At 38.5% G+C, this 22,325-nt stretch overlaps 3 protein-coding genes and 1 long non-coding RNA gene across 5 annotated transcripts; 2 read left to right on the top strand and 2 right to left on the bottom strand.

Moving 5' to 3' along the window:
- Window positions 1-1,096: 1,096 nt before the first annotated feature.
- On the bottom strand, window positions 1,097-20,723 carry LOC122642086. The gene is made up of 3 exons (XR_006330009.1): window positions 20,534-20,723; window positions 13,062-13,066; window positions 1,097-1,109 (listed from the first exon to the last, which is right to left on the bottom strand). It is a non-coding gene; the product is annotated as an uncharacterized LOC122642086 (long non-coding RNA).
- LOC122642082 (AAA-ATPase At4g30250-like) lies at window positions 3,861-5,487 on the top strand. The gene has a single exon (XM_043835497.1). The coding sequence runs from the start codon at window positions 3,901-3,903 to the stop codon at window positions 5,446-5,448; it is 1,548 nt and encodes a 515-aa protein (XP_043691432.1). The 5' UTR covers window positions 3,861-3,900; the 3' UTR covers window positions 5,449-5,487.
- LOC122642083 (pentatricopeptide repeat-containing protein At5g48910-like) lies at window positions 15,451-18,913 on the bottom strand. 2 transcript variants are annotated; one of them, XM_043835500.1, is made up of 4 exons: window positions 18,355-18,910; window positions 17,163-17,238; window positions 16,341-17,059; window positions 15,451-16,026 (listed from the first exon to the last, which is right to left on the bottom strand). In XM_043835500.1, exons 1-3 carry the CDS (start codon window positions 18,364-18,366, stop codon window positions 16,419-16,421), a joined length of 729 nt encoding a protein of 242 aa, XP_043691435.1. In that variant the 5' UTR covers window positions 18,367-18,910; the 3' UTR covers window positions 15,451-16,026; window positions 16,341-16,418. The 2 variants fall into 2 exon arrangements, with proteins under 2 accessions (XP_043691435.1, XP_043691434.1); XM_043835499.1 differs by having other exon boundaries at window positions 16,341-17,238; window positions 18,355-18,913.
- LOC122642085 lies at window positions 19,026-19,574 on the top strand. The gene is made up of 2 exons (XM_043835502.1): window positions 19,026-19,218; window positions 19,316-19,574. The coding sequence occupies exons 1-2, from the start codon at window positions 19,027-19,029 to the stop codon at window positions 19,406-19,408; spliced, it is 285 nt and encodes a 94-aa protein (XP_043691437.1). The 5' UTR covers window position 19,026; the 3' UTR covers window positions 19,409-19,574.
- Window positions 20,724-22,325: the final 1,602 nt, after the last annotated feature.

The raw sequence follows: 22,325 nt of genomic DNA, 5'->3' as shown, positions 1-22,325 counted from the left end.
ACGAGTTTTTTTCAATTTAATCCATATGTTTCCACTCTGGGTTGAAAGAGTGCACATTATTGTCTAGAGTATTGACCGTACAAGTGCATGGGTATTTGACTGAGTTAAAGACTCTAAAATTTGACATGTGACTAATTTAGACCATGTCCTCTCTATCCACTATCAGAATAAACACATCATCAGCCATGTGATAGAATGCATGCTTTGTGACATTTGAAAAAATAATAAAACCTTGTGATAATAATATTAAGGACGTAAATGGATAACCGAAAATCCATGTTTGATCTGTGTTCAAATCCGTTTAGAGGTTTCTAAATCCGGAATTTTGGTTTCTGAAAAATATTCAAATCCGTCCGAAAGATATTCGGATTCGGATTTAGATATTCCATTTCGAATCCGGATAATATCCGATTAATTTACTAGCCGATTGTAAAATGCGATTAGTTTAATATTTTTTTGTATAAATATATGATATGTTACTATATTACCTTTATTATAAACACTTTTATAAAGATATTTTGGTAATCGAAGTCGGAAATCCGTAATCGATATAGGTCAGATTCATTTACTAATCAAATAGCTTATCGGATCGGATAATATCTGGATAAATGATAGACTCCCAAATTCAAATATGATATTAGTTTTTTTTAAAAATCATTGGATATCGGATCGGATACAAATATGTCATTTAGTAAACGGATTCGGATAGTAATAAATACGAGCCGAATCCAATCCGTTTACATCCCTAAATAATATTCACTCCAAAAAACACTCTAAAAATTCGTATATCATTACAAATCTTTGCTTCTTCTTGTGGCTCCATTTTCTATGACTTCAACTAATTATAATCTTCTAACCCAAAAACCAAAAAAACATAATTCTAATCTCATTCAAATCAGAATCCAGGGAAACCGATCTTGTGTCTGAGTCCGGGTTTTAAAACTTGTCAAAGAACCCACCCACCTCATTAATGTTATAGGGCTGCTGGTTGAGCTGTTTGATTATAAATTGGTTGGGCTCAATCCAGCCAAACCAACTCTTTTGCCAACCCACTGTAGAACATGCCACAGACATCAGTAATGCATTGACAAGAATCTGAGCCTTTGGATCTTGACATTCTCGATGGAGCGTGGAGTTGAGTCTCTTGTTGGCTTTATTCTTGATTCCCATCTTTAAAAATTCTCCTTTTTATCTTATAATAAGGCTGACCTGAGTTTGTTCTCTACACTCTATAGTTCTATAAGACCATCCCACACTAACCCTCCTCCTCTCACTGACAGCTTTTCATACAAAGAGGAAAACACAATTTCAACCATTTATGAAAATGGATAAATAACTAATTCCAAGAAAGAGAAGAAAAGGGTAGAATACAATGAATAATCATCCATTAGATCTTAATCCAGAGGTGGTCATATCTTTACCCTTTTTTGTAATAGATGGGAATATTTCCTTTTTCTCATTCTTTTCTCTCTCTTTTTCCCCTCTTCTCCCATTAAAGTCATAAGGAAAGGCACCAAGAACAACCCAAAGTATGATAGAACATGAGATGAGATAATTGCTACAGAAAAGATTGATTGCATAAGACCCTCTATCCTATTCAAATGGATTTTTTTACTCAACCTTTGTATGGAAATTGGAAAAAGGATCTTTATTCGGACTCAATAGCAGCAGTAGTGAGTCAAGTTGGGCCGGTTGTCTTTTAAAATGGCCAGTTTTAGAACCGGAGCTGGCTGACCCATCATACCTTTAAATCTTTTTTTTTTTTTTTTTCTGGGAGGGGGGGTGTGGGGGGATGGAGAGGAGTGAGCGGGGAATCTTCACGTACATGAACAACTCACAGCCGTTCAGATGGAATCCAATCTGTGAGAATATTCCATATGAACGACTGTGAGTCGTTCACGTACGCTCACATACGTGAAGATTCACCGGACTCGGGAGGGGAGGGATAGTTATTGGTGTTACAAATTTTTTAGATGTTTTTGGAACTCATAAAATAAATCTTTTTTTTTTTTGTAAAGAAAACAAACAAATAAATAAATCTATTTTCATGCTTTATTTTTGGGTAAGAGAGCTCTACTTGGCCACATGGTCTCTACATAAAACGTCTGGGCCAATGGATGAGCACATCTTGGTATCTACCCTAGGGAGCAGAGACATTATCTCATGGTGCCCTATGAAAGGGCATAGGAAACACCACCAAGTAGAGATCTTTTTCCTTTTCTTTTTCTTTTTTTATCTTAATTGTTTGTTCATACGCAAGATTGGGAGAGTATACATAGTAATGGCTAGAGTAACAATACACGTGCATAGACATATGGAATATATGCCAATACATGAGGAGTATTTGAATGAATTAAAACTCTGAAATTTAACAGATGATTAATCAAGACAATTTCCTCTCTATTCCGATGGTTGGAATTTGACACATCATTTTATCCAAGTGGTAAAATAGGTATTTTGTGATGTTTGATAAAACAACAAGCCCTTATGATAATAATATTTCACCTTTATTGTATTAATATGAAAATCTAGTCGATCAATTTGAAACAAGAGGACCCAATGGGGATTTCTTTCAAAAAGGAGAAGCTTGTCCAATTAGGATTTCTTTACCTAAATAAATAACATACTAATGGATATTTATAAGTGTGAAAATTTTTATACAATCTCAAGAATGTCACTCCATATGATAGAATGTAGTGGTAATTTTATCATTTTATGTCACTAAAAAGTTTTCCTCCACCATAGATGAAGTGACCTTATGATTGGATTCTTGAATCATCATCACAGTCTCAACCCCATTGATGAGATTGAAACTACCCTCCTCTTTGGTCACCCAACGCTACCGATTCCCTTCGTGAAGGAATTCCTGTTTAATCATGGCTAAAGGAAAATTTAATCCTCTCTTTTAATGGTACTCCCGTAGATCTGTATCCCCTCCAGTCCCTGTCCCGCCTAGTCCCCTAACAAGGGGGCACAATGACCACCCTACCGCTACCCCTACCCAGTAGAATCCATTCCCCCTTATTAGAATGACTGGAGAACTGGGCAGGACAGGGAACTACAGGAGATAAGTTTCCATACTCAGACATACTTCTTTCATTCTTTGGGGCTGGAAAAAGAAAACCGAGTCAGTATAAGGTTGAACCAGTCCCTCAACGGCTCAAGGCTCAAGGCTCAACCCAGTCCAATCCAACCACTAATGTTTCTTAGCCCGAGATCTCACTTATGAGACAAGTGAGCACATCACTCCTCTCTCTCTCTCTCTCTCTCTCTCTCTCTATACAAGAAATTACAAGTACCAATGTGGCTTCTTCTCGTCATTAGCTACTGATGACTATCTAAATCAAAATCATATTCTCTGCAGTAGTCTGACTCAGTGACCCCTTAAGGCCCAAAATTCAATAAAGCCAAAGAGATAAAGCACCTAGACACCAAACTCCCTTACTTAAAGTGAAAACCCGCATCCCATAGCTGCGTGCTCATGGCCGGCCAACCCCACCCTCCCAAGTACCCATGACCCCAAACACACAAACCTCTCTCTCTCTCTCTCTCTCTCTCTCTCTCTCTCTCACACGCACAGACACACACGCCCAGAACTTAAGGAATATTATGGGAAAGAAAGGAGAGGGAAAAAAAAACTAATAAAGGATACAAACTAAAGAAGAGGAGTCCCTTCACGGGTTTACCTTTCGCTTTATCTTTACTGCTTTTGCTTAGCAAACAGTTCCTTTATTCACAAAAAGAGCAGGTCTCTAGCTGTAGACAAGATAACATTGAAATACCCATACTACCCTTCTTTCTTTCCCTTATCTTGTCTTCTTCTTTCAATTCTATATATATATATACACAGACGACAACGAACACAGAGAAAGAAAAGAAGAAGAAGGTAGAGAAGACAAAATGGAGATCTTATCACAGATGTGGTCGTTCTTAGGACTTCTCACAGTTCTCCAAAACGTGTTACCCTCACAGCTCCTTTCACTTCTTCACTCCTTCTACGAATCCCTTCAAGACTTCTTCAGTCCTTACTCTTACTTTGAAATCCCAGAGTTTAATGGCTACTGTGGTGTCGACGTTAACGAACTCTACCGTCACGTTAACCTCTACCTCAACTCTATTGACTCTTCCGCCACCTGTCGCCGCCTCACACTTACCCGCTCCAAAACCTCCACCCGCATTTCCTACACTGTCGCACCCAATCACACCGTCCACGACTCCTTCAACGGTCACCGTCTCTCCTGGACCCACCACATCGACACCGTCCAGGATTCCCTAGAAGAGAAGCGTAGCTTCACTCTCAAGCTCCCCAAACGTCACCGGCAGTCCCTCCTCTCGTCCTACCTTGAATTCGTCTCCGCTCGTGCTGAGGAGTTCGAGCGTGTCTCACGAGAACGTAGGCTCTACACCAACAACGGCCACGGGTCGTATGAGTCCGGTTGGGTCTCCGTTCCCTTCCGTCACCCTTCCACGTTCGAGACTCTCGCGCTTGAACCCGACATGAAGCAGCAGATAACGGAAGACTTGACGGCGTTCGCCGACGGGAAAGACTACTATCACCGGGTTGGGCGATCGTGGAAGCGTGGGTACTTGTTATTTGGGCCTCCAGGATCCGGAAAGTCCAGCTTGATTGCGGCTATGGCGAATTACTTGTGTTACGACGTGTATGATCTGGAGCTCACCAAGGTTTCGGATAATTCGGAGCTTCGAGCTTTGCTTATCCAAACCACAAACCGCTCCATCATCGTGATAGAAGACATCGACTGCTCCCTTGATCTGACGGCTGACCGTAACTCGAAGACCAAGAAATCGACGGCAGTGGATAATCGGAACCGTACACGTGGCGACGATGGAGAGGAAAGCGGACGGGTAACGCTTTCGGGTCTGTTGAACTTCACGGACGGGCTATGGTCGTGCTGTGGGGAGGAGAGGATCATAGTTTTCACGACAAACCACAGGGACGATGTCGATCCGGCGCTCGTTAGATGCGGGCGCATGGACGTCCACGTCAAACTCGGCACGTGTGGGGTCCATGCGTTCAAGTCCCTAGCGATGAACTACCTGGGCTTGGAGACACACGAGCAGTTCGACGTGGTGGAGAGTTGCATAAGGGCGGGTGGGTCCCTCACCCCAGCAGAGATCGGCGAGATCATGTTGAGGAACAGAAGAGATGCTGACGTGGCTATTAAAGCTGTTATATCGGCGCTACAGGTTAGCATTCTGAGCGGTGAACGAGATCCGCCGGCGGAACCGGAAGAGAGGCCGACCACGCCAGAGGCGGAGAGCATCGATCGAATGTTGGATTCGCCGTCGCCAGAGAATTGGGAATCATCGCCGGGGAAATTTGGGGTGAAGAGGAGGAAAGAGGGGTCCACTTGGGAGAAGAAAGTGAAGTTCTTGGTGAGGCTCAAATCGTTGACCAAGTCTGACTCAGGGGGAAGAGGTGTATAATAATTGTAAATTCTAATCTACGTTCAATTTACCTATGAACCCATTCATTGGTAAAGGGAAACCACCGAACCCACCTGGTCAGCCTGGGGGTATTTTGGGTTTTAACTCTGCTCGCTAGTGTTAACTTGTAACTTCTATTCGACCAGTGATGCAACAAGTAATGCAACTGTTTTTGTTCTTTGATTTGATTAGTTGATGAGGCGAATTATGGAGAAATCTTAAGAATCAGGCGCATAGGGCTGAGATCTCAGCCGTTCAACTTAATCTAGTGCATATTGATAGAGATGTCTTTCTAGCATATAAGACTTTCCAGATTTGCTAAAGATCAGAAGTGTATTACATAGCGTATGTAGCTCCTAATTTCTGTTTCAACTTGATGCAGAGACCATCAATTTTAATTTTTTTTTAAAGCCATTACCGAGATCTGAACCCTTTGATTAACAGAAAAATGGGTATTTTCGATTTTGCCCAATAAGATTGGGAATTAATGATGATATAATAATCTAATCATAGTTCACAAGATCACATCACCAAGGGGTGAGCTAAAAGCCCAGTAAGATAAATAATCATGTAATAAATATCATATAATATATATTAATCGGTCTCAATGGAAGAGGTCCGCTGCAGTACCGGCGGGATGATAGTGCACATTCAACGGCACAGCAAAGGCCTCTACTGTGCCGTCGGATGTGCACTGCCACCCCATCGGTATTGTAGAGAATTTTAATTCGGGTCCAGTTTGCGTGCAAAGTCTTCCATAGCTCGCATTTTCCACATGCGATATAAAACTCTTCTAGTATAAGAACTCTATATAGCATGACTCTTGTTTCTATTTTTATTTTATCTTTCCCAATCTCTTGGATATATATCAGTTATTAGAAATCAACAAAGTTATCCAAGGAATTCCAGCACTATCGTTTTCTATAAATAAATATATATATACAAGACAGTAGTTGCAAAAGACTCCTATGCCAAGTCTGCTCCTTCAAACCAGTTAATAAAAATCTTTCTTTCCAAAACAGTAGTTGCAAGTGTCCCTTTCACCCAAGTTGTTGCTAGCCAGTCCACCCAAATGGTCCCAAATACAAGGTCCTCCCAACTACTTACCAAGCCCAGTTCTTCCACAACAGTTTCTAAACCAGTTCTTTCCCAGAACTTTCCCAAGAGCCAATATGTTCTTAAATAAGCCTATAAAGACCTTTTTGCCCTTGATGACCAATTCACCAAAGGATGCAAAACTCCTGTAGAAATAGCTCAAAGAGTCTTTTACAAATATTGGAATTTCTATTCCCCAAATAGTTCAAAAAATCAAGAGTTCTATGAGTTCATTCTTGTTGATACAGATTTCATCCGTATCAGGCAAAATTTTGACAAAAATTATTAATAGACTTTGATGATCCGGAATCATCACAATTTTTACAGAAAACTCCTTGACTACAATTACAAGGAGAAACTTGTTCATCACTATCACTATTTGACTCAATCTGGTTTATTTCATCTTCTTGAGGTTCTATTTCACTTTCGGAGCTACTTTCTTCTAGGTCAGCTAGAAGTTGGACTTTTGTATCATCAGTCATTAGGGAAGTTCAGTAAAGGTATCCTTTTGAACTAAGTTCTCTATTCGGATTAGTTGGCTTCCTATGGTTTGTAAATATTGATTTGTATAATTGGCTTGTTCTATAACCTTTTTAGATCCATCAGTGACTCCTTCAGTGGATCTGAAAGGGGTCGTTGAGATTTCTGTGTTATTGATTTTAAACTTGATATTTGAACCAGGAGGGTGTATGGTTTTAATGGTTTTGTCATCAGCTAGTTTCCAGGTGTGGTGGACCTTTTTACTAGCATTGATGTTTGAGAAATGATAAGGAATGTCTCTGTTACTTGTATAGACATCTAGGTATGTGAAGAACATTATGTTTGTTTTGATGGTTCTCATTTTATCATACCAAAGGTTCTTGATTTCTTGTTGTTTTTCTTTTGAGAAATAGTTAAAAAACCATTCTCTTTTTTCATCTTTTTTGGGTAACATAAAATCTATCTTGAGTTTGGGTTTGTCTATCTCATAGTCTTCTACTGTGATGACATCAACTCTTGCTTCGTGTTGCATGTCAGTTTGGGTTGGTGAAGTTGGTTCATTCATTTGAGAAGACTGGTTAGACTGTTCTTCATAAATTCCTTGGGTAACATTACTACTATTTGGGGTATGTAAACCTAGGATTTGGAAGGTCCTTAGTTGTTCATGTAACCTTTGGTTCTTTAAATGTAAACTTGTTAAAGAACTAGATGTTGAGGCTCTACTTGGGACATAAATGAGTCTTTCAAATTCCTCAGTATTTGGTTTAATTTGCTTATCCTTTCTTTGGAACGTTATAGTAACCATTCCATCTTGATCCTAATTTATGGATTCAACATCACTATTAGGTTGAATAAGTGACTCAGGGGAGGGAGCCTGGAGACACCACTTTGATGGAAATTTAATGTCTTTCCAGCTGACAGTTTTTGGATGAACGGTTCTTGAATGGACAAAGTCTGTTTCTATGAACGTAGTTTGTCCTTTGATAGTTCTTCTCAGAGCTTTAGGTCTTAAAGTTCTCATGGCCTTGTACTGAATCCTATGAATTATAGCAATTGGTATAGATCCTTGTTTCATCTTGTAACCACTGGTAAGTATGTTTACTTTAAGGGTATCTAGAAGATTTGCATCATTCAGGGAGAGATTTATATCTGGATAACAATTGAAGTAAACTGGGCCTTTGTGAAGACTGGTTTCTATCATCCCTAAAAGGGAATCATCAAATTGTAAGAATCTTTGATCCCTGAGTGCAAGCAGGAGGGCTACGTTGAGTCCTTCCCTGTGCAGGGGTTTTATGGCAACTTGAATTAGTCCTATATAGAGGTAATTGAAATCTTTTTTAAGTTTGTTAAGATTTGAGGGATCTAAGAGTTGGATCTCTTCCATATCTGGAGAGTAATATATATATATATATGGAGAGTAATATATATATATATATATATATATATATATATATATATATATATATATATAGAACAACGGTATGGTAAAAATCAAGGTTTGACGTTGAATCATAACATTCATTCATCATGTGTAACACTGAATCATTTAACATTAGCAATTAATGAATAATGTTTTGTTGTCTGGAATCATAGTAAATCATTTTTTCATTGTTGATCGGTCATAACATTTGTTTGTGATCATAAATGATCATAGTTTCATTATACCTGTGATGTGCCTATTAAGGCCTGTTGGACGGTTCCAACTGATTGCCCATAAGGGCTTTGGTATACCACACTGAGTCGTATGTTTAACATGTTCTTACATGTAATCTTTTGTCATCTGTCATAATCTTTGATGTTGTATACCTGTGATGTGCCAAATAAAGCCTACGGCACCATTCCCACTAATTGCTCATAAGGACTTGGTATACACCGAGTCGTATATTGGCTAGAGACATAGCATGAACAATCATTTCATTCATTTATTCTCTCATATCATTCTTTTGTGTTCAGTCCGTGCTACATCATGATACATTCATAAATATATGCTCTCTGTGTTTCCGTGATCACTTTGATAAATTAATCCTAAGAAGATGTTTCAATTATTAGGGAAAAAGAACGTTGCTGCCAACACACAAGGGTATGCAAAATGACCACCCCAACCCTAATATTGGATGCCCCTACGCAACCCGTCATTGACCCCTCACATTGGGCAGGGGCCACGCAACTGAGGACAAACCCTTTTCCCATTCTAGCTATTTCAACAAACTTAACATGCATTTCAAGAGAGAGCTTCCATCATCCTCAACCCCTAAAATTGAACATTGTAAAAAATTGGAGGCTCATCCATGATCCATCATCACTTTAGCATTAGATAGGATAAAATAGAAGAGAGGCATTTCAAATAATTTAATAAGCACACAAAAGGTACAGAATAGAAACCAAAAAAATCACACTAAATACATATATATACCTTGTGATGTTAATTATAAGAATCTTTAGGGCAATCCCTGATAAAAAAAATTTTAAAAAAAAAAAAAACTAAATTATAAGACAAGCTTGAAGACATCATTAATAAATCAGATGCGTACCCCGGCCCATCCCATCTCAACAACGGAATTGCCCCCAAACTCCTTTCCCGGCCTCCCTACCAAGAAATCGGTGCGAACCAGAAAGGCAGAGAGACCAATAGGAATTTGAAAACAAAGGTTCAACACTACCACCACCCAAGTGAAACACTTTTGCCGTCGCCTGCTGTCCATCCATGGGATTAGAGTAATATATGCAATTACCTCTAAATCCAGGGTAGTTGAGTGCCGAGAGAGAGAAGCCAGTACTTTGGCCAATAAATAGCATTTGATCACCCAAGTCCTCCACCTTAATCCAGCACCGACCCTTGAGATTTAACTTGAATATGTAGAACTTATCAGTATTAGGTTCAAGATATACTACAACCAACAACAACTCCCCAAGACATTCCACCAAATGCATGGACGTGAACGGGTAAGATCTAGGAATATAAGGACGAGCAATGTTACAGCTTGTTACTTTTGGTGGTTGATCAGGGCCACCTAACAACTCCACAACTAGAAGATCAAATCTTTCATCAGCCATGGCATACAATTTTCCATCATAGAAAATAACTTCATTGAACCCGAATGGCAGGTTATTACCAATGGCAGTCCACGTCTCATCCCCTGGTCTACAGAAGGCTAAACGTACGGTTGAAGCAATGATATATCACCATGACCACACAATCTTTGTAATTATCATTAGTTGCAGCAGCAGCAGGAAGAGGCGGCGACAACAACAACAACAACATAGCCTTGCTGATTTTGTAGTCCTCTGAATTGATAGATCCAGGGGAAGGAGGAGGAAGAGTAGGTTTAGATGGAAGGTCAATGGATTCAAAAGGCACATGGATTTATTATTCTTGTTAACCTCCTCCTCTAATATCAACCATCCCCAATCAGACCCACAACACCTAGCTTTTTTGCCATACATCAGCAAATCCTAACTTGAAAATCTTGCCATGGGAGAGACTGAAAAATCTTCTATTACTATTTATTTTAAATAGGTTGAGAAATCCATCTGAAAGCATCAGCCATGGGAGTTGTTGTTGTTGTTGTTGTTGTTGTTGAGGTATTATTATATCTTTCTTGGCAGCAATGGCAATTGATTGCCAAGACCTGCAAACTGCACTAAAGCGATGAAAGCCCACCAAGTCTAACTTACTTAGGATCAATATCATGATATATCCTCTGGAAGTATTGCAATCGTCGTCGTCGTCGTAATATCGTTGTTGTCGTCGTCGTCGTTGGCCATGCTAATTAACTTACAAATAACCAGAGACAGATCCATAATACCACAATATTGTTTGGGAGTTTATTAAACCTGCATCAGTACATGAATCCAGTCTCAGTACTGTTTGAATTGGGAGTAAATATACTAATTCGACTCCTCTACTTCCACCTGTCCCTACTGCCATGTGATCCCCCACACACAAGCAGGGCGGAATGTACTGCCTTACCTCTGCCCCAGTGCCTTGCCCGAGCGAAAGTAAAACGCAAAACTGAGAAAAATAAAAACAGAGCAGAAGTAGACGAAGAAGAAGAAAGAAACAAAACTTTAAATTCTATATCCATCCATCCATACATCGATTCCAATAAATTAAAAAAAATAACCTATTATATCAATCAAGGTTATATTACTTACTGTTCCCATCGACTCTGCTGGAAATCAATCAGAATAGGGAAGATTCCGCCTGAACCCTAGGAACTTAGCGTGAATAAGCTGATCCAATCCTCTTTCCAAAACCTAATCAAACTACTCTAAATAACCTTTCTTTTTTTATCCTCTTAATGCTAACTCTCTTAGTTTTAATTTGAAAAGATATTTTTGCCCAACCCTTGTTACTGTGAATCGATATCCTCTACTTTCGTCTGCCACTACTTCTGTGTGTACCCTGCATACAACGAGGAGTGCAAAGACCATCTTACACCCGCTCGGGCAGGGGTTAGGCGGTCTTTACACACCCCGTTGTGTGTAGGGCGCACACGGAAGTAGGAGCAGGCGGAAGTAGAGTATCCGGACTCACCTAGAGCAAGAAAGGAAAACTTTAATTAGGAGCACTTGCTGCTCCGGCGAGGTGACCACCTCCTTCTCCAGCGACAACCAACTACTGCAGGCAATTCTTTTTCTCTGCTTCTTCTTCTTCTTCTCGGTTTCGATTTCGGTTTTTATTCAATTTTACATTCAACTTCTTAATGGGTTTTAATTTGGTTTCACATTCAGTTTAAATCCTATTTTAAATGTTTGGGTCAACTTTTTAACATCTTCACCAATAAAAAACCCTTAGTTATTAGGATTATCATCCACCACACTTTTTCCAACCACTAAAATGGAAAAGAATTTATCATCCACATTTGATTAAAAAATTAAGAAATAATATAATTTTATACGATTCCTTATTCGGTGTGAAAGGAGGCAATTTGGTTTAGTTTAACGATTTTAGACATGAAATCGAAACCAAACCAAACCTAGATAAGATTCCAACTTTAGAAACCAAAACCGAACCAATTTACTTCAATTTGATTTGGTTCAATTTTAAACGGCTGGTTTCAATCGATTTTGGTCCTAAATTGACACCCTTCGGATGGTATGTGAATCACCCTCTTTTTTTTTAAATTTATTTCTATTATTTTTTATACCAACAATTAAGGTTATTTTTTTCCTTTTTTTAGGAGTAATAGGAGTTTTGATTTCTACTCCTATAATTAAGGTGCATTTCATCGGATTTTACAACTTTTAAAATAATTAAATGAGATTGGGGCAATTTTGGAGAAATACTTTTATTTTATTCTTGCTTGACATGAGTACTAATCAACTTTGGGGATTAAGTAAATCTTTTTAAAGTAGAAAATAGTAGATGTAAAACAAATGTGAAACCTATTATCTTGTAATTTTCGTTCTTATCTAGTGGATTTAAGAAAATTTCCCTTTGTTTTTTTGGGAAAAATTACGAGATTAACCACAAATGAATTTTCCTTACAAAACTGTCTACTCAATCTTTAAATTAACAAATATAGCCAAACACATATTACAATTACTACAACGGTGCATCACTCCGTAACCAAGCAGGTTACAAACACAAGTTGTCCCCGGTCTTTTTTGCCCTCCATTCTATGATGTGGTTATTTAATAGAAAGTCTAATAAGGTAATTTCAAGACAGACCACTAGAACAACGTTTTTAGAGAGAGAGAAACCACTGCAACTATGTTTTTGATAAGGATGTAAACGAATCAAATATGATCGGATAGTGGTATGATCATATTTGTATCCGATTATATTAAGGCGGATTCGGATAACATCTTATTCGTTGACATCTTGACTGTTTTGTTGATGAGGGTTAGGGTTGAAACTTGAGAGTTCCACAACTAAGTACCCTTTCTTCTATTCTTATTAGTCTTTGATTTTCTTGCGTTTTCTACTTTTGATTTTATCTTGTATTTATTTTAATAGATATGTGATTCCTTGTCTCACAATGCATAAAACAATATATATAAACCAATAGAAAATCTAGGGGAAAAAAAATCACGTCATCTTTGTTGCTTGCTCTCTTGCACTTTCTACCCACCCTTCGTCTCTAATTGTGCGATAGAGATAGTAGTTTCCTCATATTCGTAACTAAATAGTTTTCAGACATTTTATTACTGGATTGCTAAACGAATCGGATAATAATTGGTTGGATAGGGGGATTATCATATTCGTATCTTATTAGTTTTCAGACAAATTCGGATTCTCATAAACGGATACGAACGTAGATCAAATACGGATTTTCGAATATCCATTGACATCCTTACTTCAAATGGGCTCTTACCTCTCTCAAGGCAAAATAGATCTCAAGAACATACAAAGAACTAGGAAGCAGGACTTGTTTTCAACCTCTCTGAAACTTTCGATTTCATCTTTAAGAAACCAAAATTTTAATTAATTAAAAAAAATATGTCACATATATTAAATCATTTGCAAGAGAATATGTTGAATCTTGGCTTAGAATTAATCAAGTAAATAGGACTGGTGGTGATCTCCTGGTATGCCTGAAGGTTATAGAAGACTTGTGTCTAAATGGAAGGTGGGGATGAAGTACAGAGCTAATGGTGCTGAGTTCATTGCGCATCTATCAGGCTTATTTTGGGATTTCAGTTTCTGCCATGGATGATGGTGTTGACGACATAGTCTTTGTCAGTCACTCCTCTTTGTTCTCCTCTGCTACTGCACTTTTCATTGGAACTAATTCTCCAGAGCCCAAGTTCGTTGTTGTGACTTGAGTTTGGGTCTCTATTCCTTTGAGTTCATCAAAGGAGTTTCTTGTGGTGCTTGTTTTTCTCTATTTTGTTAAAAGTTACAGGAAACTCGGAAGTGGGTTCGTGGGTCATATGTAGGCACCAAACGTGTGATTATCTGTTCTTAGAAACCCATTTGTACTTCTTGTTTCTTTTCCTGTAACTTCTTTCCCCATGCATTTTAGATGAACTTAGTCTTTCTTGCTATTTCTGTTAATTACCAAACCTGAATTTCTATTTTGATTAGTTTCTGAACTCTTAGATCTATTACTAATTCCTATAGGTTCCTAAATTTGTTTTGAAAAGTTCCTAATTTTAATCAATGCCATGACTTCGACTTGGATTACAGCCCCATCAGATTTCTCAGTTTTGAGTTATTTCACATCTCCCTAATTTTTGGGCTTATAGAATTAGCTCATTTCAATAGAGAAACTAAAAAAACTACTAAGCCCATGACCCATATAACCCATTCGGCACTCAATATTAAACATATTAGTCCATTCTTGGTCCAGTTAAAATGTCTAATGGCTTGGTTTGCTGCTGGCCTTCTTGTCTTTCGAACTGCATCACACATCATAGTTATGTCCCCACCAAAAGAAGCTGTCCAATTTAATTTTGAATAAGAAGATCACCAAACCAAAAAATGTGCTAAAGGGGAATCAGTTCTCAACATATCTCATATGCCAAAAAAGACTACTGAATCAGATGTAAACATATTAGTAGACAAGATGCTAAGGCTACAAATGCAATGGGATTAGAACTTGATAGCAACTTCACTGTCATCACCATATATGTATTACACTTATGATATCCATATAACCTCCAAAAGAAGTTAAGACCGAACAATATATATAATAACATGATGACTATACAATAATCAAATGTGTGATATACAAAATGAAATGTTCTCTTTATTGGGGTGGGGGTGGGGGAAGAGAAATACCAGCTTATAGAGTAACATATAATGGCTAATACCTGTGCACCTTAGTACCTACTTGGGAGGAAGGGTGTCAAAGATGAAGAACAGAAGAAATGAAATTGCACATTCTTGTACAAGATTCAAAGTGGGTCTGCTAAAATCTTGGTTGTGTTAAAACCTCAATTATAGGACAGAATGAATGGGACATGCCAACACCACCTCAAACTATGACAATTTGGTAAAGAAACAGCAGTTTTGACCTAATTAGCCAGTTGGGGAGGGGGAGAAAAGAAGAAAATGGTAAAGAACTAAAGAATGGTATCTTCATCTGATATTTTGAGTTGAAATAAACCCAATAGTTTGAAATATGTAGACTTGCCAGGATTTGACGCAAATGATACCCAAAGATGCCTCTTCACTTCACATAAGCACTAAGCTTACATAATCTCGTTTGTGATCGGTGTTTTTAGGATTCACTGTCTGCTTGTTCTCTGGACTCTTCACTCACCGTGGAACTGTTTTAGACCGTGAACAGAATGAATACCCAGCAAATACTTTCCACGAGCTAGCCACCAAGGCAGGCATCCATATTCCTACATTTGATATAGATCTATTTCTCAAGTCTAATAGTTCTGTTTATGCATTTCACCGCATGCTTGTTCTCATGACTTTCATTTATAGAACCGTGGACATGGAGCAACATGAACTGTGTGAAGCACTGCACAAAATGAATAATCCAGCAGATTCTTTTCCACATACTAGACAGCTATCCATTTCTTAATACGAGTGCAACTAGCTCCTGGCATTTCCATTAGTTCTTGCATGAGCACACATCCAAAAATCTTTAGAACATTGACTATACTCAACTGCTTCTTTGGAATACAACATAGTGTCTCTATTGTCTGATGGAAAAGAAATTATGATGCCAGAGAAGATAGAACACTTATAGGGGTTGGAATAGCATGCTTCATATAATGATATGCCCACAGTGTAAATTCTCATTCTTTTCACCTTCTCTGTGCCCCATCATTTATCCGTTTCTGCATATGCGCATATTCAAAAACGTTTTAGAACATTGGCTCAGCACTTCAACTTCTTCTCTCGAATACAACATGCAGTCTCTGTTCCCAGAGTGAAACTACAACATGATAACAGAGAGCATACAACAGCCCACAGGAGTTGAGACAGAATGCTTCATCTGATGATATGTCTAAAGTGTAAGTTATCATTGTTGTCACCAGTTCGTTTTTCTATGCCCATCATTTATCTGTGGTCTCCATTTTTTCTAGAACAAATGACTGGCTTGGTCGGGAAGACATTCACATAGAGACTACTGCTATCCGTGAATAGGTATCTATTATAGCTAACAGGGGCGTGCTTTCCTATGGTAGTCCTGCTGCGGCCTCTGACCGTCTGTCCCGTCTCATCTTGATTTGGTTATACTTGTATTTCGGACCGAGCATTTTCTATACATAAATATGCCAAAATTAGAAACATTTTTCATGTTCTCTGGGGAAGGAGCTCTTTGGCTTTGATTCCAGGTATGCCTTGAGAATAAAAATTCTCTACTGGAACCGAAATGCTTTTGCTCAGAGGATCCTCCGAACTCTCAGACAGTTGAGAACATACAGGTGCTCTTTCATCCTCCTCAAATAAGTTAAAGGACATCTCACACCCCTTTTGCTTGCTCTTATGCGATACCACCATGCACTTCAACCCAACTGCACCCTGGAACTTTCTTCAAACCCTTCTCCTTCATGGTTACTCTCAGGTTGGCTACATCATCCCAATGACCAGTCACAGCAGACACATTTGCGGCAAGTACATAATTTGATCCGAGGTCAGGCTCAACTTCAAGTAGAAACTTGCTGAAGCTTTCATCCAGAAGAACCTGACCATGGTTTCTACAGGAACCAATGTAGCTCCTTAAGATAATTGTGTTGGGCTTCATTGGCATGTTCTTGATAATATCATAAGCTTCTTCAACCATCCCAGCTCGCCCATACAAATCAACCATGCATCCAAAGTGCTCCATTGTTGGCCTTATTTTATATACACTCACCATTCTATCAAAATATTTTCGTCCTTCATCAACAAGACCTAAGTGACTGCAAGCGCATAAGATGCCTGAAAATGACACACTATCAAGCTTCAAGCCAATTTCTTCCATTTGGGTGAACAAGGCAATAGCATCTTTCCCTCGACCATGGTCAGCAAGAGCAGTGATCATGACTGTCCAAGACTGCAAATTCTTCTCATTCATGTATCTAAAAACAAGCAACGCTCTCTCTATATACCCACATTTTGAATACATCTCAAGAAGAGCAGTTCCTAGGGCAACATCCAATCCGATATTATTAACAACAATGTGGGAGTGAATAGATTTTCCCGTGCTCACATTCCCCAGACAAGTGCAAACAGAGAGCAAGCTTACCAAAGTGACCGAATTGGGTTCCACATTTGCCATTTTCATCTGTTGGAACACCCTTAGTGCCTTCAGTGAAGAGTTGCTGTAGATAATGTCAGATTTGACAAGTCAGAGAAAATGCTGACTTAAACTAACAGAATTAAAGAAAGAGGTGGTAATCAATTCATAAAGGATTCTTTTACCCAAGAATGATAGCCTCACAGATTACGTGAGCCTCCTCATGAGCCTTACAATCCAATCAACAGTCGGAAAAATATATTTTTTATTGTCCATCCCCCCAATTTTACAGGATTTCAAATGTTCGAATTGGGTCTGGATCCTCTACCCACGTGGAGACCTCTCCCCCTCTGAAATGACCTCCTTGCTCCCACAAGTCCTCTTCCCATGGATGATGTGTGGGGAGGTCAACACATGGTAGCGGATCCAGACTCATTTGAATTGGCTTGTGAGCAGCCTCCCTCACATATTCTGTGAGGTTAGGAAGCATCCTCCCAACCCCATCTTTTCCCTTTTTTTGATGTGTGTGTGTATGGGGGGGGGGGGGGTGGTCTTTTGGGTTTCCTACTGTTGAGTAATGTCTCACAGAGTCAGTGGTTCATAACTATTGGAGAATAGATATGTGTGTGTGTGTGTGTGTGTGTGTGTGTGTGGTTCATAAATATTGGAGAATATGTGTGTGTGTGTGTGTGTGTGTTGTGGCAGGGGGGGGGGGGGGTTGTGGTCTTTTGGATTTCTTACTGTTGAGTAATGTCTCACAGAGTCAGTGGTTCAAAAATACTGGAGAATAGATGCAGCCAAACCATAGAATTCAGAGAAGGCCAACCACGATCTATATTTTCTTTTGCAAGCCAAAAAAAAATGGATCCCATGCTGGGAATCTTCTCTCCCAAACTCTCCTTCCGTTTACTTAGGATATTTCCTACTCCAAACTCGCCTAACCTTAGGGAACAAAACCTTCTCTCTGACCTCTCCAAGGGCCAAGATCATATATTTCCTAACTGTCCAAAGAAAAATGGAAAATTAATGACAATTACAGTCATCTGATCAAGGTCAACGTTCACAAAGTATGCCTTGCCACAAATCCATCGAGAGCATGGGGTCCCAGACCACGTTTACAATCAGTAGTAACACACTCCAAAAGAACCAGAAACACCAGTCAAACGGGTTGACCCACATTAGTTAGAGCAACAATACCTACCAAGCAACGCATCCCGCAATCATAGAGCTCCAGGAAACCACATCTCTTTCAGTCATTTCGTCGAACACGCGCATTGACAGACCAATTTCATTGCAAGCAGCGTACATCCTGAGAAGGGTATTCCTGACATACTTATCCACAGTGAATCCAGCCTTGAAGATCAGGGAATGCACTGTCTCGCCTTCCCTTAACATGGAACAACGCCCACAAGCTTTAAGAACAAAAGGGAACGTGAAATTGTCCGATCTGATTCCCAACCTGCGAAGCTCCGAGAAAAGCTTCACGGCTTCAATTGGGTATGGACTCTTCGAGTATTCTCTAATAATTACATTCCATGCGAAGAGCGGAGGGATAACAGTGAGATCATGAAGAAACGAGTGGGCGAATTCAATTGAAATGGAGCAAGCAGTCAATAAGAACGAAGAGATGGAGAGAGGGTCACGGTCCAGAGCAGTTTTTAGAAGCAGAGAACGAATTTGAATGAGATGAGTCGTAGTTTTTGACCGTTGGAAGAGCGATGGAAGAAGGCGGGAAATCATCACAAAATAGCAGCGTTCAAAACGAACGAACTAGGTCTGGTTAAAATGCAAATTGGTGAAGACGAATCACGAATGAAGTCAAATGACTAAAATACCCTTAATGCCCACATCGTTTCTCATAAATTTGCCCCAAATGAAAGAAAGAAGTCTGACAAAGAGCAAACGGTGTCAAAGAGGAAATTTCGATTCAGTAGGTGAAGAAGCAATGAAAGCTTCAGACATTTCGATGAAATCGAGCGAAGGTGAAGTCAGGAGTTTCAGTAGAACACAGAAGCCACCATTCAGACCAGCTAAAGATGATACAAAACCGGTTCTCCAAGATCCTGTAATCTCTCTTTCTCTGAAGAGATTGTTCTTACTTTAATCGTTCCTTTTTAATCTTGACTAACTTTAGTTTGGTAATGGTGTTCATTGTTTGACAGATACTGCGATCGGACCCAATTGAGACGGAGGAAGCGGTTCTGCGGCTGCCCCCTTTTCCGATCGTCGGACCAAAACCCCAACAACACAAATGAAAGAAAATTTGTGACTTTGAGGGTTACCTATATATTTAATGTAAATTTGAGATGAAATGGATCTTGAGCTCAAATTTTGTTTAGGTAAAACTCTTCAATGAAACTCAAATTTCACATTTCTAGTTGTTGAGTGTTAGCAATTGCAATACCTTTTCATTTTCTTTTTTTTTCTTTTTTTTCTTTTTTTTTGTTTGGTAATATTCATTTACATTTACATTGCCATCTCAACGTACTATATGTATGTATGTTTCCGATTAAGCTGGAATACATCAGAATCAATCGGTTATTGCCTAGAGACTCTTAGTTAGTAAGTTCGTCTCTAATTCAAAAAAATATTTACCATATATTTTTGTATATATGATAAAAAACGAGCTTTTTAAGTGCATTTGTATTATACACGTATTAAATAGAATTAAACGTTTTTAATACTATTTAACTTAAGTTTAATTTTGTAAAAAAAACAAAACTTCGAGAAGAGAAAATGTAAAACAAAACCCTCACAAAATACGATTCTAGTTTTCTTCTCTTTGAACCCTAGCTATCGATTGCCCCCCATTCCATTCATCTTCTTCATCTGCGTTCTCATTTCAATTCAAATGATCGACAAGACTTTCTTTGAGGCTGAATACCCCTACCTTCTTCCTATTCTCCGTTCTCATTTCAGTTCAAGTGGCCAGTTAATTGCAGTTGGGTGATTCGATGATTGCAGAGGCGGACAAGCTTTGTTCCTCTTCTTCTTCTCCATCTCCATTCGCTAAACGGTTGCATCGACAATTGTAGTGGTGGCCTGGTTAGAATACTCCATTCGAGGCTCTCTCTTCTCCATCTCTATAAGTTGTTCCTCTTCTTTTTCTTTGCTTGTGTTTTTTTTTTTTTTTTTATGTCTTTGTTTGTTTTTTTCCTCTGTTTTTATCTTTGTGTGGTTTAATTTAAGGAACAAAATTTTCATAAACAAATATTATTCGAGTAACATGGGTTGACAAAACTGCTATTTAACGCACCTGATCATTGATTATATTTCTAATGTCATGTGAAGTAGTAGACCGTTAAGTACAAGCTTGGCACTTGTTGGCAGCAAGTCATCAAGCTCTGCACATGACAATATAAATTTTTGTAACCTGCTACTAAGGTACATGAACTTCCATTGGTGATGTTAGTTGATCTTAGAGATGAGTTCATTGATGTGATCTTCACGATTGTCAGCATCACTCCCATCGATGTACTGCTTTTTCTTTCCCTGCAAACCTTCTTTCGGCTTTTGAGCTTGAAGGGTCATAGAAAATTGACCAGCTCTTTAAAATGTAGGTCAACAGTGGCAATCTCATGTACAATATCTTCTATGCATATGATACCATTTATATTCATGGTTTGGTATTATAGAATGTTCATTTTCTTTTATAGGATTTTCATGGTTGGAACACATTATGTCTTACTTTTTTATATGTTTGATGAGATATTGTCATTGATATTTTGACATGTGAAATGATAATCTTATGAGATGTAATAGGGTTTCTTTTTGATAGAGTCATTGTCTATGTGCTATTATTATGTTTATTAGGAGGTGAATGTCTATTATATAATGAATATATGCTTGTATTTTTGTTTATTGAGTGGACGTATTAAACATGTATTAAACATGTACCATATCATTGCCGTATGCATTTTATTATGCAGGATTTTTGGAAAGTATTATTGCCATCTAATCCGTTTAATTCTTATACGTATTTGTACCTATTTGATCGTTGTTCTCAAACTTACTAACTAAGCCTAGAGTCTACCTGAATCATAGAAACCTATTACAAATAGGCCAACTCAAGTCTTCTAGAATTGGAGTTGAAACCATACAATTTCGATCAGATTTGACTAGAATCAACGATGTGAATCCAATTCCTCAAACCATAGGTTATAAGCCGTCGTTAGGTTTTTTTAAACAATTCATAGTTGGAAACTAGTAGGAAAAAAATCCTCTATAGTGTGGGCAAGAGGTGCCTTGCAATTCAGTCCTCAGAGCTTGACATGTGGAAGATGCGACCGACAATCAACAGTGTTGAGATCGAGAAGAAAAACAACTAGGTCAATGGAGCATGCACTGTTGGATAAAGCATCTTCCACGTGTCGAGTTCTCACACCCAAACTACAAGGCACTGCAAAATACTTAAAACGCCTTCCCTTGAATGGGTTGATGTATTGGTCTTAATCAATCAGGTTTAACGGGATATCAATCCATTGATCCTAATATTTACAAATCACAAAATCAAAATTAAATCTTTAACAAAATCAGTAAGGTTTCGATTTTATTTAAAAGATCTTGGTCTGGCATGTCAACGAGGAGTTGAGGACCTGAAAAATGACATCAATATTGGGAAGGTTGCCAGAAAAAAATGCTATATTTTGATCCGACGGTGAAAAATACCCATTCAAGAAGAATTTAGTTTTTAACAACCAAACATAAATTTGTATATTTTGCCCCTCCATTGTATATTTCACACTGATACATATGAATTTTTTTTACGAAAGTGTAATCACACAAACCACACACCAATCCCAAAAGATTAATTGATACAATATGAATTTTTAATCCTCTCAAGTGTGATGCACTATCGATATTTTTACGATTGGGTTCTCAAGTACGGATAAATCAAAAAAATGAACTTTTTATTTTTTAGGTCAAAGACTGGCTTTTTGAATTGAAAGTGGGCTCACAGAATGATACATAAGATCCCCTATGATATGAAAAACCACATCAATTTTAAGGGTTTTTAGAATAAATCGACCATCGATCATAGCCGATTTTAATCCAAATCAGCCGAGGTTCACCGATCCGATTTTCCATTATTGAAACCATGATTAGGTCCTGATATTTTTAGAGTATCAACCATGGTTCGTGATCTCGGTATCGATTGGATCGGATTGGAAT

This window comes from Telopea speciosissima, chromosome 10 (genome assembly GCF_018873765.1).
Source record: "Telopea speciosissima isolate NSW1024214 ecotype Mountain lineage chromosome 10, Tspe_v1, whole genome shotgun sequence".
Taxonomy (NCBI): Eukaryota; Viridiplantae; Streptophyta; class Magnoliopsida; order Proteales; family Proteaceae; genus Telopea; species Telopea speciosissima.
The sequence above is the reverse complement of the archived record's forward strand: the minus strand, read 5'-3'. Positions and strand labels throughout refer to the sequence as shown.

Coding starts and splice junctions, on each gene's coding strand:
- LOC122642082 (XM_043835497.1), top strand. CDS start 3,901: ATGGAGATCTTATCACAGATGTGGTCGTTCTTAGGACTTCTCACAGTT.
- LOC122642083 (XM_043835499.1), bottom strand. CDS start 18,893: ATGATTTCCCGCCTTCTTCCATCGCTCTTCCAACGGTCAAAAACTACG. Junction 17,239..18,354: donor ATTGCGGGATGCGTTGCTTG/GTAGGTATTGTT, acceptor CATTATCTACAG/CAACTCTTCACTGAAGGCAC.
- LOC122642085 (XM_043835502.1), top strand. CDS start 19,027: ATGAAAGAAAGAAGTCTGACAAAGAGCAAACGGTGTCAAAGAGGAAAT. Junction 19,219..19,315: donor AACCGGTTCTCCAAGATCCT/GTAATCTCTCTT, acceptor ATTGTTTGACAG/ATACTGCGATCGGACCCAAT.